This window comes from Oncorhynchus tshawytscha, unplaced genomic scaffold, assembly GCF_018296145.1.
Source record: "Oncorhynchus tshawytscha isolate Ot180627B unplaced genomic scaffold, Otsh_v2.0 Un_contig_3408_pilon_pilon, whole genome shotgun sequence".
Classification (NCBI taxonomy): domain Eukaryota; kingdom Metazoa; phylum Chordata; class Actinopteri; order Salmoniformes; family Salmonidae; genus Oncorhynchus; species Oncorhynchus tshawytscha.
Window position 1 is genome coordinate 32501 of NW_024608101.1, and position 16761 is coordinate 49261.

General features: G+C 47.9%; 1 protein-coding gene across 1 annotated transcript in view; it reads left to right on the top strand.

Moving 5' to 3' along the window:
• LOC121838787 (calcium-independent phospholipase A2-gamma-like) overlaps positions 1-14034 on the top strand; it is a 40831-nt gene extending 26797 nt beyond the window's left edge. The window contains exons 9-10 of the mRNA XM_042312872.1: positions 11633-11827; positions 13965-14034. Coding sequence (XP_042168806.1) covers positions 11633-11827; positions 13965-14034 — 265 coding nt within the window. The remainder of the gene's footprint in view (positions 1-11632; positions 11828-13964) is intronic.
• The last annotated feature ends 2727 nt before the right edge of the window (positions 14035-16761 follow it).

Consider the following 16761-nt stretch of genomic DNA (forward strand, 5'->3'; position numbering starts at 1 on the left):
ATAGAGAGCGAGGGAGGGATAGAGAGAGAGGGAGGGAGGATAGAGAGAGCGAGGGAGGGAGGGATAGGAGAGAGGGAGGGATAGATAGCGAGGAGGGATAGAGAGAGCGAGGGAAGGATAGATAGATAGAGAGAGAGAGGGAATAGGAGAAAAGGAGGAGGATAGAGAAAGGAATGAGAGAGGAGGAGGGATAGAGAGAGAGAGGAGGAGATGGAGAGAGGGAGGGATGGAGAGAGGGAGGGGATGGAGAGAGGGCAGGGAGTGGGGATGGAGAGAAGAGGAGATAGAGAGGGATTTTTAGATAGAGGGAGGAGGATGGAGGAGGATCTGGAGGGGGATGGAGAGGGAAGGATAGAGGATCGGGAGGGGAGAGGAGGGATGGAGAAGGAGAATAGAGGGAGAGAAAGGAGGATGGAGAGAGAGAAGGGAGGGATGGACCAAAGAAGAGGGAGGATGGAGAAGAGGGATAGCAGGGAATGAGACAAGGAGGATAGAGCAAGGAGGAGGAGGAGGGAGAGAGGAGGGATGGAGGAGAGAGGAAAAGGAGGGATAGAGGAGGGAGAGGAGGGATGGAGGGGGAATGGAGGGGGGAGGATGGAAAGAGAGAGAGGGAGGGATAGAGAGAGGAGGGGATAGAGAGAGGGAAGGAGAGAGAGGATAGAAGAGAGGGAGGGAGGATAAAGGAGGGAAGGATAGAGGGAGGAGGGATGGAGAGAGAGAGGATAGAGAGAGAGGAGGATAGGATAGGGATGGAAGAGAGGAGGAGGATAGATAGAGAGAGGGGGATAGATAGAAGGGAGGGAGGGATAGAGGAGGGAGGGAGGAGGAGGGAGAGGGAGGGAGGGAGGGAGGAAGGGATAGAGAGGAGAGGGGGAGGGATAGAGAGAGGGAGGATAGAGGGATAGAGGAGGGAGGAGGGATAGGAGAGATAGAGGAGGAGGATACAGAGGAGGAGGAGAGGAGGATAGAGAGAAGAGGAAAGGAAGGGATAGAAGAAGAGGGAGGGATAGATAGAGAGAGAGAGAGAGGGAGGGAGGGATAGATAGAAGAGAGGAGGAGGGATAGAGAGAGGGGAGGGATAGAGAGGGAGGGAGGGATAGAGAGGGAGGGAGGGAGGGATAGAGAGAGGGGAGGAGGAGAGGAGGAGGGATAGAGAGAGAGGAGGAGGAGGGATAGAGAGAAGAGGGAGGGATAGATAGGAGGGGAGGGATAGAGAGAGAAGGAGGGATAGAGAGAGAGAGGGAGGGAGGAGAGAGGAGGGATAGGAGGAAAGAAAGAGAGGGAGGGAAGAGGGAGGGAAGAGGGATAGAGGAGAGGAGGGAGGGAGAGATAAAGGGATAGGGAGAAGAGGAGGGAGGGAGGGATAGATAGAGAAGAATGAGAGGGAGGGAGGATAGAGAGAGGGAGGGATAGAGAGCGAGGGAGGGATAGAGAGAGGAGGAGGGGATAGATAGAGGGAAGGAGGGATAGAGAGGGAGGGGAGGGATAGATGAGAGAGGGAGGGAGGGAAGGAGAGGATAGAGAAGAGAAGAAGGAGAAGGAAGATAGACAAGAGAGGAGGGATAGAGAGGAGAGATGGGAGGGAGAGAGAGAGAGTGGAGGGAGGAGATAGAGGAGAAAGGAAGGAGGGAGGAGGGATAGATAGAGAGGGAGGGAAGGCAGAGATTATTTAGGGAGGATAGAGAAGCGAGGGAGGGAGGAAGAGAGAAAGGAAAGGAGGGAAGAGAGCGAGGGAGGGATAGAGAGAGGAGGGAGGATGAGAGAGGAGGGAGGGATGGAGAGCGAGGGGGAGGGATAGAGAGAGGAGGGCTAGCGAGAGAGGGAGAGGGAGTGGAAGAGAGCGAGGGAGGGATGGAGAGAGCGAGGAGTGGATGGAGAGAGCGAGGGGGGATGGAGAGAAACGAGGGGAGGGAGGGGATAGAGAGAGCTGAGGGAGGGATAGAGGAGGAGGGATGGAGGGAGGGAGAGAGAGAGAGGGAGTGGAGAGAGAGAGGGAAGGATGGAGGGAGAGGAGGGAGGATAAGAGGGAGAGGGAGGGAGGATAGAGGGAGAGGATGGGATAGTGAGGCAGAGGGAGGATAGAGAGAGAGGGAGGGAAGAGGAGAGGGAGGATAGAGAGAGAATAAAGAGAAGAGGAGGGATAGATAGAGGAGAGAGAGGGAGTGGAAGGAGAGAATGAGAGGGAGGAGGGACAGGAGGAGAGGGAGGAGGGATAGAGGCGAGGGAGGATAGAGAGAGAAGGGAGGGACAGAAGAGAGAGGAGGCGAGGGAGGAGGGATAGAGAGGGGACAGAGAGAGGAGGGAGGGAGGGGAGATAGATAGAGGGAGGAGGGAGGAGGAGGATAGAGAGAGGGAGGATGGATAGATAGAGGGGAGAGAGGGAGGGATAGATAGAGAGAGGAGGAGGGAGGGATAGATAGAGAGAGGGAGGGAGGATAGAGGAGGATAAAGGATAGAGGAGAGGAGGGAGGGATAGATAGAGAGGGAGGGATGGATAGAGAGGGAGGAGGGATAGAGAGAGGGATGGAGGGAGGGAGGGATAGAGAGAGGGAGTGGAGGGATAGAGAGAGAAGGAGGGAGGGATAGAGAGAGAGAGAGAGGGAGGGATAGGGAGAGAGGAGAGGGAGGGATAGAGAGAGAGGGAGGGATAGAGAGAGAGGGAGGGATAGAGAGAGTGGGGATAGATAGAGAGAGGGAGAGGAGGGATAGATAGAGAGATGGGGAGGGAGGAGGGATAGATAGAGGGAGAGAAGAGAGGGAGGGGATAGATAGAGGGAGGAGGTAGAGGGAGGGAGGATAGAGAGAGAGCAGGGAGGAGGGGACAGATAGAGAGAGGGAGGAGTGGACAGAGGGAGGGAGGGATAGAGAGAGAGGGAGGGAGGATAGATAGAGAGGGAGGCTAGGATAGAGAGGGAGGGATGGATAGCGAGTGGAGGGAGGGAGGATGGAGAGAGGGAGGGAGGATAGAGAGAGAGGAGGGGGATAGAGAGATTTTAGAGGGAGGAGGGAGGATGGAGAGGGGGGAGGGATAGAGAGGAGGGATGGAGGGAGGATGGACAGAGGAGGAGAGAGGACAGAGAGAGGAGGGAGAGGAGGGAAGGATGGAGGGAGGGATATCAGGAGAGGATAGGATAGCCAGATACTTTATTATTTTATTTTTAATCTATTAATATTCATGAGGGGAGGGATAGAGGACAGAGGGAGTGGGAGGGATAGAGAGAGAGGGATTTTTAAGAGGGAGGGAGTGGAAGGTTACTTTAATGGAAGGGAGTGGATATTTTAGAGAGAGATGATGGAAGGAAAGGAGAGGATAGAAACAAGGAGGGATAGAGCAAGAGGGAGAGAGAGAGAGAGGGATGGGAGGATGGAGGGAGAGAGAGGATAGAGAGAGAGGGGAGGGAGGATAGAGAGAGAGAGGGAGGGATGGAGGGGGATAGGGAGGGATGGAGGGAGGGAGGGATAGAGAGAGGAGAGGGAGGGATAGAGAGGAGGGATAGAGAGAGGAGAGAGAGGGAGGGATAGAGAGGGAGGGATAGAGAGAGGGAGGGAGGGATAGAGATAGAGGAGGGAGGGAGGGATAGAGAGAGAGGGAGGGATAGAGAGGGAGGGATAGAGAGGAGAGGAGGGGAGGAGATAGATAGAGAGAGGGAGGGAGGGATGGAGGTGGGAGGGATAGATAGAGGGAGGGGAGGGAGGGATAGAGAGGGAGAGAGGGAGGATAGATAGAGAGAGGGGAGGAGGATAGAGAGAGAGGGAGGGAGGATAGAGGGAGGGATAGGGATAGAGAGAGGGAGGGATAGGGATAGAGAGAGGGAGGGAGGATAGAGAGAGAGGGAGGGAGGGATAGAGAGAGGGAGGGAGGGATAGAGAGAGAGGAGGGAGGGATAGAGAGAGAGGAGGGAGGGATAGAGAGAGGGAGGGAGGATAGAGAGAGAGGGAGGGAGGGAGGGAGAGAGGAGAGAGGGATAGAGAGAGAGAGGAGGATAGAGAGAGAGGGAGGGAGGGATAGAGAGAGAGAGAGAGGGAGGGAGGGATAGAGAGAGGAGGAGGGATAGATAGAGAGAGGGAGGGGATAGATAGAGAGAATGAGAGGGAGGGATAGATAGAGAGAGGAGGGGAGGAGGGATAGAGAGAGCGAGGAGGGAGGGATAGAGAGAGAGAGGGAGGGATAGAGAGAGCGAGGAGGGAGGGATAGAGAGAGAGGGAGGGATAGAGAGAGAGGGAGGGATAGAGAGAGAGGGAGGGATAGAGAGCGAGGGAGGGATAGCGAGAGAGGGAGGGATAGCGAGAGGGAGAGGGAGGGATGGAGAGAGCAAGGAGGGAGGGATGGAGAGAGCGAGGAGGGATGGAGAGAGAGGGAGGATGGAGGATGGAGATGGAGAGAGAGGGAGGGATAGAGAGGGGAGGGGATGGATAGGAGGGAGGGAGAGGAGAGAGAGAGAGGAGGGAGAGAGAGAGAGGAAGGATGGAGGAGGGATATAGAGAGAGAGGGAGGGATAGAGCGAGGGGAGGGGAGGGAGGGGGATAGGGGGGAGGATGGAGCGAGGGAGGAGAGGGAGGGATGGGAGAGGGAGAGAGAGGGAGGGAGGGATGGAGAGAGAGGGAGGGATGGAGAGAGAGGGAGGGATGGAGCGAGAGAGAGAGGGAGGGATGGAGGAGGGATAGAGCAAGGGAGGGGTAGAGCAAGGAGGGATAGAGCAAGGAGGGATAGAGAGAGGGGAGGGAGGATGGAGCGAGAGAGAGGGATAGAGAGAGAGAGGGAGGGATAGAGAGAGAGAGGGAGGGATGGAGGGAGGGATAGAGAGAGGGATGGAGGGATAGAGAGAGGGATGGAGCGAGAGAGGAAGGAGGGATGGAGCGAGAGGGATGGAGCGAGAGAGGGAGGGATGGAGCGAGAGAGGGAGAGAGATGGAGCGGAGAGAGAGAGAGATAGGGGAGAGAGAGGGGATGGAGAGGGAGGGTTGGAGAGAGAGCGAGAGGATGAGAGAGATTGTGAGGAGGAAGTTGCTAATAGGAGCTGAGAAACGCTGATGCGTGAAATGACTTTTACTGATCACAACGCTAGATGGGAATGGGGTTCTATCTAAATCACCCCCCCCTAAAAATGGCTTAGTGGAACAATGCAGATAAGCCAACAAGTCTTGGCAGTAATGGCAGCAGAATTAATTTGAAGTAGAAACTAACCGTCCCTTAAATTGTAGCTATTTATTTTATTTTAGTTATCCTTTTATCCTGTCTCGTGCTCTTAATGGAACGTATGTCTGCTACTTCTTCTTCATTAACACGCTAATTCTGTTTAATTCACCAATATTTTAGCAGTCAAACTTGCTCCCACAGGTGCAGGCAGAGCCTTATTAGCTAGTAGGAATATTGTGGCCTGACTAAAACAAGTCTGATTTGTGTATCAACCATTACTGGCTGAAGGAGAGGGAACAACCCCAGGGGAGGAATGTTTCCCCAGGAGGAGTATGGAGGAGGACAGGTCTATCTTTAAACACCAGACCAGCATACATATTACACTGTATGTACAACACCATGTTTATTATTGAATTCAAATGATTGGAATCGGCTATTTTAGTCACACCCGTTGGTGACAGGTGTATAAAATCGAGCACACAGCCATGCAATCTGCATAGACAAACATTAGCCCCGTCATAGGATGCCATCTTTCCAACAAGTCAGTTTGTCATATTTCTGTCCTGCTAGAGCTGCCCCGGTCAACTGTAAGTGCTATTATTGTGAAGTGGAAACGTCTAGGAGCAACAATGGCTCAGCCACGAAGTGGTAGGCCACACAATCTCACAGAACGGGACCGCAGAGTGCTGTAGTGTGTCTGTCCTCGGTGAAACTCACTACCGAGTTCCAAGCTGCCTCTGAAAGCAACATCAGCACATTAACAGTTTGTTGGGAACTTAATGAAATAGGTTTCCATGGCCAAGCAGCCGCACACAAGCCTAAGATCACCATGTGCAATGCCAAGCATCGGCTGGAGTGGTGTAAAGCTCGCCGCCATTGGACTCTGGAGCAGTAGAAACGCGTTCTCTGATGTGACGACCCTCCCACTCTGTCTGCCATATTCTGTCTTTGTTCTTGTTTCCTTATTAGGATGCCGGTGGGCGGAGTTGGGAGGGTCGTCAGCTTCACATGGGAAACACCTGGGCCAGGTGTCTCCCAGGATAAATACACCTCTTCCACATTCATGGGGGAGACTCTCTCCATGCAGACACCTTTGTAGATTGTGTTGTGGTTCTTGGTGGCCTTTTGTTTGTTTGCTTTGGCACCTTTCAACACCCTGCATTATCACATTCATGCATGCAAAACACTCACACCACTACTGATTACACACACCATTGTATATTTTCCTTAGTTGCTTTAGTTAATGAATATATATTCTGTTACTCATTATCTCAACGTTGTCTCCCTTTGTTACGGGCTTTGAGCCGGTTCGTGACACTGAAGTGATGAATCACGCTTCACCATCTGGCAGTTCGACTGACTAGTCTGGGTTTGGTGGAAGCCAGGGGAACGCTACCTTCCCCAATACATAGTGCCCACTGTGAAGTTTCGTTTGGACCCTTAGTTCCAGTGAAGCGAAATCTAAATGCTACCCCATACAATGATATTCTAGATGATTCTGTGCTTCCAAATGTGTGGCAACAGTTTGGGGAAGGCCTTTTCCTGTTTTAGCATGACACTGCCCCCATGCACAAAGCGAGGTCCATACAGAAATGGTTTGTCTCAATCAGTGTGGAAGAACTTGACTGGCCTGCACAAAACCCGACCTCAACCCCATCAAACACATTTGGGAAGAATTTCAACGCTGACTGTGAGCCAGGCCTAATCGCCCAACATCAGTGTCTGAATGGAAGCAAGTCCCTGCAGAAATGTTCCAACATCTAGTGGAAAGCTTTCCCAGAAGAGTGGAGGCTGTTTATAGCAGCAATGTTCCAACATCTAGTGGAAAGCCTTCCCAGAAGAGTGGAGGCTGTTTATAGCAGCAATGTTCCAACATCTAGTGGAAAGCCTTCCCAGAAGAGTGGAGGCTGTTTATAGCAGCAATGTTCCAACATCTAGTGGAAAGCCTTCCCAGAAGAGTGGAGGCTGTTTATAGCAGCAATGTTCCAACATCTAGTGGAAAGCCTTCCCAGAAGAGTGGAGGCTGTTATAGCAGCAATGTTCCAACATCTAATGGAAAGCCTTGCCAGAAGAGAGGAGTCTGTTATAGCAGCAATGTTCCAACATCTAATGGAAAGCCTTGCCAGAAGAGAGGAGTCTGTTATAGCTGCAAAGGGGACCAACTGCATATTAATGCCCATGATTTTGGAATGAGATGTTCAAGCAGGTGTCCACATACTTTTGGGCATGTAGTGTAAGTATGTTTTGGCTTGCAGTTCTGCATCATGCTTCACCTTTCTGTCTTGTTCTGCCTTTGGTTCTACTTTGAAGGGCTGCTAAGCTGCCGTCCTGAACCTTTCTCCAATATTTCAATTGCAGTTTAGCCTTTGGCACTGGGGTTACACTCTGTCAAATCACCTCAATAGAGAGGGGCTGTACCCTTCACCCAAAGGAGGACATTTTGACCTGTGGGAAGAGCTGCTTTCTATACAGACATTGGCTACGGGATAGAGGTATTAAAATGAGACTTGCATTACAGCTCTAAATCCCTCTGAAGGGGAAGTGACCCTTGACCTGCGTCATGCTGAGTTTGACAGGCAGCTTCTGTTGCCTCTTTCTGTGTGCCCAGCTCATTTGCCACAGTTTGGCCCCTAAGTAAATAATTGTTTCTAACTTTAACCCTCCCGTCCAAATTATACACCCGGGTCTGAAGGAACCCTTTCTGTGAGAACATGGCAACGGTCCAAGTGTATAAGCCGTACCAGTATGGTTCTCAGATGAAAAGTCCCCCTAAAGACCTCAAGCAGCGCTTCGGTGTGGCACTGGCATCAGTTGGGAAAGAAAAGCCGTGAGTGTACAGCTGAAAAGACTCCAAGCAGCGTTGCAAAGCATACAATGGCATCAGAAGTCTGACACCGTAATTGACATCCATGTCTTCAGGGAACAGTGGGTTTAACTGCCTTGCTCAGGGTCAGAATGACAGATTATTATTATGTTTTACCTTGTCAGCTCTGGGATTCGATCCAGCAACCTTTTGGCTACTGGTCCAATGCTCCTACCTGCAAAACCAGTCTTAGGAAACAGTCTTCTACCCAGATCCAGTATAATAATAATAACACCATGGAGTCTCTTCTTCAGTGTTTAAAAACAGACTTCCCTACATAGTGCACTACTTTTGACTAGGGCCCATAGGGCCTATTGGGCCCTGGTCAAAAGGAGTGAACTATGTAGTGAATATGCTGTCATTCGGGATGCAGCCTGTGCTTCAATGAGCCGACTCTTGTCTATAAATGCTCCTAACAGGTGGCGAGTCATTGAGACACGTTGTGGCATTCAGAATGATTCTACTCTCGGCTGACTGGGAGACTGTGTGTCACACTAATTATGAGTGGAAGGCATTGTGCTCGGTGCTATTTGAAATCTGGCCACTCCAGCTATCAAGGAAAAGAAGCTGCCATGGCACATCTAAGCCACTACCATAATTAAAGACAATGGAGTCACTCAGTGGGTCACGTGATGATAAAGGCACTGAGTTGTTTTGTCCGGTTGGTCAGTGGACTTTGTCTAGTGCTTCTGTCTGCAGCCTGATTTCCTCCCATTAAGAGTACATCTAGCGTGCACACACACCGATCTGCAAGCCTACATCCACCAACCCCTATGGAAGTGTTTACACATACAGTACCAGTCAAAAGTTTGGACACACCTCCTCATTCAAGGGTTTTTCTTTATTACTATTTTCTACGTTGTAGAATAATAGTGAAGACATCAAAACTATGAAATCATGTGTAAAAAATATATATATATTTTTTAATATATTTGAGATCCTTCAATGTAGCCGCATTTTGCTTTGAGTTTTGCACACTCTTGGCATTCTCTCAACCAGCTTCATGAGGTAGTCACCCGGAGTGCATTTCAATTAACAGGTGTGACATGTTAAGTTAATTTTGGGAATTTCTTTCCTTAATGCATTTGAGCCAATCAGTTTTGTTGTGACAAGGTAGGGATGGTATACAGAAGATAGCCCTATTTGGTAAAAGACCAAGTCTATATTATGGCAAGAACAGCTCAAATAAGCAAAGAGGAACGACCATCAATACTTTAAGACATGAAGGTCAGTCAATGCAGAACATTTCAACTACTTTTAAATTGAAAGAACTTTGAAAGTGCAGTTGCAAAAACCATCAAGCCCTGGTTTTCATGAGGACCGCCACGGGAATGGAAGACCCAGAGTTACCTCTGCTGCGGAGGATAAGTTCATTAGAGTTACCAGCCTCAGAAATTGCAGCCCAAATAAATGCTTCAGAGTTCAAGAAATAGACTCATCTCAACATCAACTGTTCAGAGGAGAATCAGGCCTTCATGGTCGAATTGCTGCAAAGAAACCACTACTAAAGGACCCCAATAATAAGAAGAAACTTGCTTGGGCCAAGAAACACAAGCAATGGACATTAGACCGGTGGAAAGCTGTCCTTTTGGTCTGATGAGTCAAAATGTAAAATTTTTGGTTCCAACCACTTGTCTTTGTGAGACGCAGTGTGGGTGAACAGATGATCTCTGCTCGTGCGGTTCCCACCGTGAAGCATGGAGGAGGAGGTGTGGGGGTGCTTTGCTGGTGACACTGTCAGGGATTTTATTTAGAATTCAAGGCACACTTAACCAGCATGGCTACCACAGCATTCTGCAGCCATATGACATCCCATCTGGTTTGCACTTAGTCCCACTATCTTTTGTTTTCAACAGGACAATGACCCAATACACTGCCAGGCTGTGTAAGGGATATTTAAACAAGGAGGAGAGTGATGGAGTGCTGCATCAGATGACCTGGCCTCCACAATCACCCAGCCTCAACCCAATTGAGATGGTTTGGGATGACTTGGACCGCAGAGTGAAGGAAAAGCAGCCAACAAGTGCTCAGCATATGTGGAGCTCCTCAGAATGTTGGAAAAGCATTCCAGGTGAAGCTGGTTGAAGAGTGCCAAGAGTTTCAAAAGCTGTCATCAAGGCAAAGGGTGGCTACTTTGAAGAACCTAAAATATATTTAACACTTTTGCTTTGAGATGATTCCATATGTGTTAATAGTTTTGATGTCTTCACTATTATTCTACAATGTTGAAAATAGTAAAAAACCCTTGAATGAGTGTGTCCAAACTTTTGACTGGTATTATAGTCCAGGAAGGGTTGCCTTATTTTCACAATGTTTAAGTAATCTTCTTTGTAGGAATACACTTATTAATCTTCTAGTTGAGACTTGCACTGCTTTCAAAAGTATTCACATCCCTTGGACTGACTTATTCCACATTTTCTTGTTAAACCTGAATTCAAATGTATTAAATACATATTTCTCACCCATCTACCTATACACAATACCCCAAAATAACAATGAAACATGGTTTTGCAAACGATTAGGTATTTATTGAAAATGAAGTTCAGAAATATCTCATGTACAGGAGGGATATAGTGATGGGAGGGGCCTCCCCCACCCGGAAGGTCTGACTGCCCCTCCCCATGCGCACACACTAAAATCTTCCCCAGAGACTTTTCTAGCTAGACACTCCAGGCCAGAGCTCCCACCCCCAGCCTGGCTCCCTAATGAGGCTGGCCCCTCGGTGTTTGATCCTGTAGCCAGCCCGAGGCCCCCAGCCTCATGCATATTCAACACCCCTCAGACCATACACTCCCCATTGGTCCTGGGTGGCTGTTCGATATCAAAGCCAGTTAGACAGAAGGGAAGAGGAAAAGATACAGCCTGTGTGTCTGTGTCCTGTACGTGTGTCTGTGTCCTGTGCGTGTGTGTGTCTGTGTCCTGTACGTGTGTGTCTGTGTCCTGTGCGTGTGTCTGTGTCGTGTGTCTGTGTACGTGTGTCCTGTACGTGTGTCTGTGTCCTGTACGTGTGTCTGTGTCCTGTCGTGTGTCTGTGTCCCTGTGTCCTGCACGTGTGTCTGTGCAAGCGTGTGTCTGTGTCCTGTGCGTGTGTCTTGTGTCCTGTGCGTGTGAAACTACATCATTGATCTGTTACCTTCCTTTCCACAGATGTTCATAAATTATTTAACAGCTGCGTTTTGGCTTTTCCTACTTTCCCAAACTGCAACAAGCAAAGAAATCTTTTAAATTATCTTAGTGTGTAAATGCTAAATGATGCATATCAAAGCCAGTTAGACAGAAGGGAAGAGAAAATATACATAACTGTTTTTAAATCTATACTGTGTATTATTATTATTATTATTATTTAAATGTTTTAACTTTTTATTTAACTAGGCAAATCAGTTAAGAACAAATTCTTATTTTCAATGACGGCTTACACCGGCCAAACCCAGACGACGTTGGGCCAATTGTGCGCTGCCCTATGGTACTCCCAATCACGGCCGGTTGTGATACAGCCTGGATTCAAACCAGGGGTGTCTGTAGCGATGCCTCAAGCACTGAGATGCAGTGCCAGGACCACTGTGCCACTCCGGGAGCCCCAAATGGTCATAGCAATAGCAGGATCATAATAGTTCGTTCTCTCTCTGTCTCCAGGATGGAGGTCTCCTCATCAACAACCCCACAGCGTTGGCCATCCATGAGTGTAAATGCCTGTGGCCCAATACGCCGGTCCAGTGTGTGGTGTCACTGGGTACAGGCCGCGTGGAGACAGCTGGCAAAAACAACACCACGTACACCAGCCTCAAGACCAAGCTCACAACGTCATCAGCTCTGCCACCGACACAGAGGGTACGTCTGGGTGGGTCCATGTACCCTCTGATATACATCTCTGCATCACTTCAGCAATACAAATTCTATAAGTCACATGCACCGAATACAACAGGTGTACAGTGAAATGCTTACTTACAACAGGCTCTAACCAACAATGCAGTTTAACAATGTAAAATAGGACAAAGAATAAAGTAACAAGCAGCTGTAAAATAACAATAATGTTCTAATGGACACTTTGATTCTCAACACATTTCCTAGTAAGGATGAGATGAGATGAAGGCAGTCTGTGGTTAGAGTAAATGTATTTTATTTAACTAGGCAAGTCCGTTATGAACAAATTCTTATTTACATTGACGGTCAAACCCGGGACGACGCTGGGCCATGGGACTCCCAATCACGGCCGGATGTGATACAGCCTGGATTCGAACCAGGGACTCTAGTGACACCTCTTGCAATGAGATGCAGTGCCTTAGACCACTGTGCCATCGGGGGCCCAGTAAAACAGGCATGCCCACACAGCCCCTGCATGACTTCAGGTCTACTTCACATCAACTGTACACACCTTATCTCTGTGCACACCTTATCTCTGTGCACACCTTATCTCTGTGCACACCTTATCTCTGTACACACCTTATCTCTGTACACACCAACACAGCCTGAAAGCTACACTGTTACTCGCCCCTCTCAGTGAGTGTCGTGGTACTGTAGGGGAGAGTGTTTTTGAAGAGGAAAACAGGCTTTTAAGCGTGTTAATCTGCTGGTTATAAATAACCCCTCTGAAAGGGGAGATGGGGTAGAGAGGGAAAGATTCATCCCAAACTACAGGAGCACCACACACAGAGACACAGCACTCATCTGTTTCACCACTGATACAACACAGACACAGCATTCATCTGTTTCACCACTGATACAACACAGAGACACAGCACTCATCTGTTTCACCACTGATACAACACAGAGACACAGCACTCATCTGTTTCACCACTGATACAACACAGAGACACAGCACTCATCTGTTTCACCACTGATACAACACAGAGACACAGCACTCATCTGTTTCACTACACTACTGATACAACACAGACACAGCACTCATCTGTTTCACTACACTACTGATACCACACACAGACACAGCACTCATCTGTTTCACCACTGATACAACACAGAGACACAGCACTCATCTGTTTCACTACTGATACAACACAGAGACACAGCACTCATCTGTTTCCCTGCTGATACAACACAGAGACACAGCACTCATCTGTTTCACTACTGATACAACACAGAGACACAGCACTCATCTGTTTCACTACCACAACACAGACACAGCACTCATCTGTTTCACTACTACAACACAGACACAGCACTCATCTGTTTCACTACTACAACACAGAGACACAGCACTCATCTGTTTCACCACTGATACAACAGAGTGAATGCAGTTTTATTTGATCTATATCTCTAGGGTGGAAATGTTTTTGTAATGAGAACACTAAAAACAATCCTCCAACATCTGTATTTGTGGTGATAATGATATTATATAGAGCATTGGTTGGGACCCAGAATCCACCACACAGCCTCCAGATATGTCATCTGAAAAGTGTGTTGAACAGAGTCAAACTCAATCTGTTATGTACTATAATGGCACACGTCTCCTGAACTGAGACTCATATTCCCACAGAGACGTGAGTGAGGTAACCTTGACGGGAACAGCTGCTGCAGTGTTAACTATAACCACAGACTTAATGGGTTCTTATTGAGACAAGTAGTGAGAATTAGTCTCCAGGTGTGTAGTTTGACAATAGTGTTAATAGAACCAGAGTTTTAGCTCCTGAACTAACACTCAACCTCAACCTCACTTTCATGTCTCTGACCTGCTGTTTCCTATTGGAAAAGTCCCTTCAGGTACATCTAGACTGTTTCTGCCCTCATGACTCTCTCTCAAACTTCAGACTGTTTATTTCTGTGTCTATACTCTGTGTTTTGGGATATTCCATTGTAGCCCACAATTTATCTTTACGCTTTTGGGACTTAACCTTGTCCCTTGGAGGAAGATATTTAGAGAAATAGTTATTCAACGGTGATGTATTTGTGCCATTTTGACCCGTTCGTGTGTTTGTGTAACCTTCACACTCCCCTCCCTATTCTGAATCAGAAGTCCACATCATGCTCGATGCCCTCCTTCCACCCGACTCGTACTTCCGCTTCAACCCTTATATAAATGAGACATCGCCCTGGATGAGAGCCGTGGTGAGAAGCTGAACCTGCTGCAGGCCGAGGGCCTGCGCTATCTGACCGGAACCAGGAGAAGGTAGAAAGCTGCCCGGATACTCACCAGGGACAAGACCACCGTCCAGAGGCTGACTGAGGGCCAAGCTCAAACGTGACATGTGCGATGGTATTCCCATCTTCAACCCAAGCTGTAGGGGAGTAGGTCCCAGGCTCCACCACCACACAATACTAACTTCACCTAAAACTGACTCTCTCCTAACACTGAATCCATACATAGAGTAATAGAATCTATATGTTAGTCTCTGTGGTTGTAGACGGTGTATTTTAAATTGGTAGAATACGTTTACTGATGTGTTTTTACTGCACCCATTTACGTGTTACTGCACCCATTTATGTGTTACTGCACCCATTTATGTGTTACTGACCCATCTCGTGTTGCACTGCACCCATCTACGTGTTACTGCACCCATCTACGTGTTATGGCTGCACCCATCTACGTGTTACTGCACCCATTTGACAGTGACTGTTTGCATGCTCTGGGCAGCACTTGGAGGGGGTGAGAGAGAGGTCTGGCAACACTTGAGGGGGAGAGAGAGAGAGGTCTGTCAACACTTGGAGGGGAGGGGAGAGAGAGGGTCTGGCAACACTTGAGGGGAGGGGGTGAGAGAGAGGTCTGGCAACACTTGGAGGGAGAGAGCGGTCTGGCAACACTTGAGGGAGAGAGGGGCCTGCAACACTTGAGGAGGAGAGAGAGAGAGAGGTCAAATACTTGGAGGAGGGGGAGGGGGAGGAGGGAGAGAGAGAGGTCTGAGAGGCAACACTTGGAGGGAGGGAGAGAGAGAGGTCTGGCAACACTTGGAGGGAGTGGGAGAGAGGTCTGGCAACACTTGGAGAGAGAGGGTCTGCAACCTTGCTTGGAGGAGAGAGAGAAGATCTGGCAACACTTGGAGGGAGAGAGGGTGAGAAGAAGATCTGTAACACCAGGGGAAGAGAAGAGAGGGTCTGGCAACACTTGAGGAAGAGAGAGAGGTCTGGCAACACTTGGAGGGAGGGGGAGAGAGAGAGGTCTGGCAACATATGGAGGAGAGAGAGAGGGCTCTGAAGTAACATCACCAACATAATGTTACTTAATGATCATCTCTGTAAGCTAGATGAATAACTTGCAATAGCCCACTAATATATCACATATAAGGCTCTGGTTAGAAGTAGTGCATTATGTAGGAGATGAGGTGCCATTTGGAACATAACTGTGGACTGACTGTTCTCAATGAGCACTTTTACATTTAAAAGATCACAACCATGCTTATATCCTGACACTGTATAAGAGATATATCTGGGATATATTTTGGATTTAAATCGTTTTTAGTTTGTTTGAACTTTGACTTGAACTGAATCTGCCACCAATAACTGAATTTTAAAGGTTAGGACCATAAACAAACATATACCATTTTTTTGGGGGGGAATAACCATCTTGTCATGTTCAATGGTTGGTTATCAATGTTTTACTTGAATGTATGCCTCAGAGATAGAATAATGGCTGGTCACATGACATTTCTGTTTCTTGTACTTTTTAACACCAATGCAGCTAGTGGTCCTTCATTTGATTGCTTTAATGTTGACTGTAATATTGGTACATTCATCAGGGTGCAGATTTCTTGACATATACTGTATAAATCGTTCATAAAAAAATGTACCAATGTATTTAGAGGAAGATGTTAGCCACTGACCTGGTTAGTTCACACATACAGCTGTTTTAGATCACAGAGTAGAGTCCTAATCAGGATCCATGGCTTATGATGCAAAATGTTCACTCCTCACTTGTTTGATTTTAAGAATGCGTTACGGAACAATGACTTGACTGTTGTATTATTATTAAATTGTAGCTATAGTTTGAAATTAATTAAGATTTAAAATGCTCCGGAATGAAGTATTCTGCCTCTGTATTATTTACATTTAAATCCATGCTGATTTTGTTTTATTTTTTAGCTTAGAGTCATTTGTATCCTTCTATAATTGATTAGCATGAGCGATGCTGATGTTCTGCATCCACTAATAACAGGTTGTGAACACTTTCCTTTCTCCAATTTGCTGTTTTCCAGACATGGGTTCAAGTACTATTTAAAACACTTGAAGAAATTGAACGGGATCTTCAGCACATACAAATTCAGGACATATTTTACGAATTGGCTTTCGTTACATATTCTACGAAACGGGCGCCGTTGTTGTACACACGAGCGCTACTTTCAAAACTACTGGCTGAAATTACACACAACCTTGTATAACGCTTTTTTTTTTAAAGCTGTGCTTGATTCAGCTTGCATGGCACAATAGAACCAATAGGATCGTCCCAAAATGGCAAACCCCGCCCACCCCGTACTCCAGGAAGGCTAAAGCAAATGCTCACCGTATTTGAAAGATTTCCAATAGTATTTGAACCCAGGTCTGTTATCTCCATCCTAGCTACCCTGAAGTGCTGTTTCCCCTGTGCTATGCTATCGTCTGCCATGTGTTATTATTACTGCTAGTTTGAATCATGCCGGTGTAGCAGAGGGACTGTATACTATTATTGGCTGCAGCTTACTGCACTGATACTGTTGCTCGGGAACTGCTACAGTAGTGCCTGTGGCAAGTCAACGATGATGACATAGCTTAAAGATCTTACACAGCAGACTCATTTCAACTGTCAAACCTGTGTCCCGTATTCATCAAGCATCTCAGAT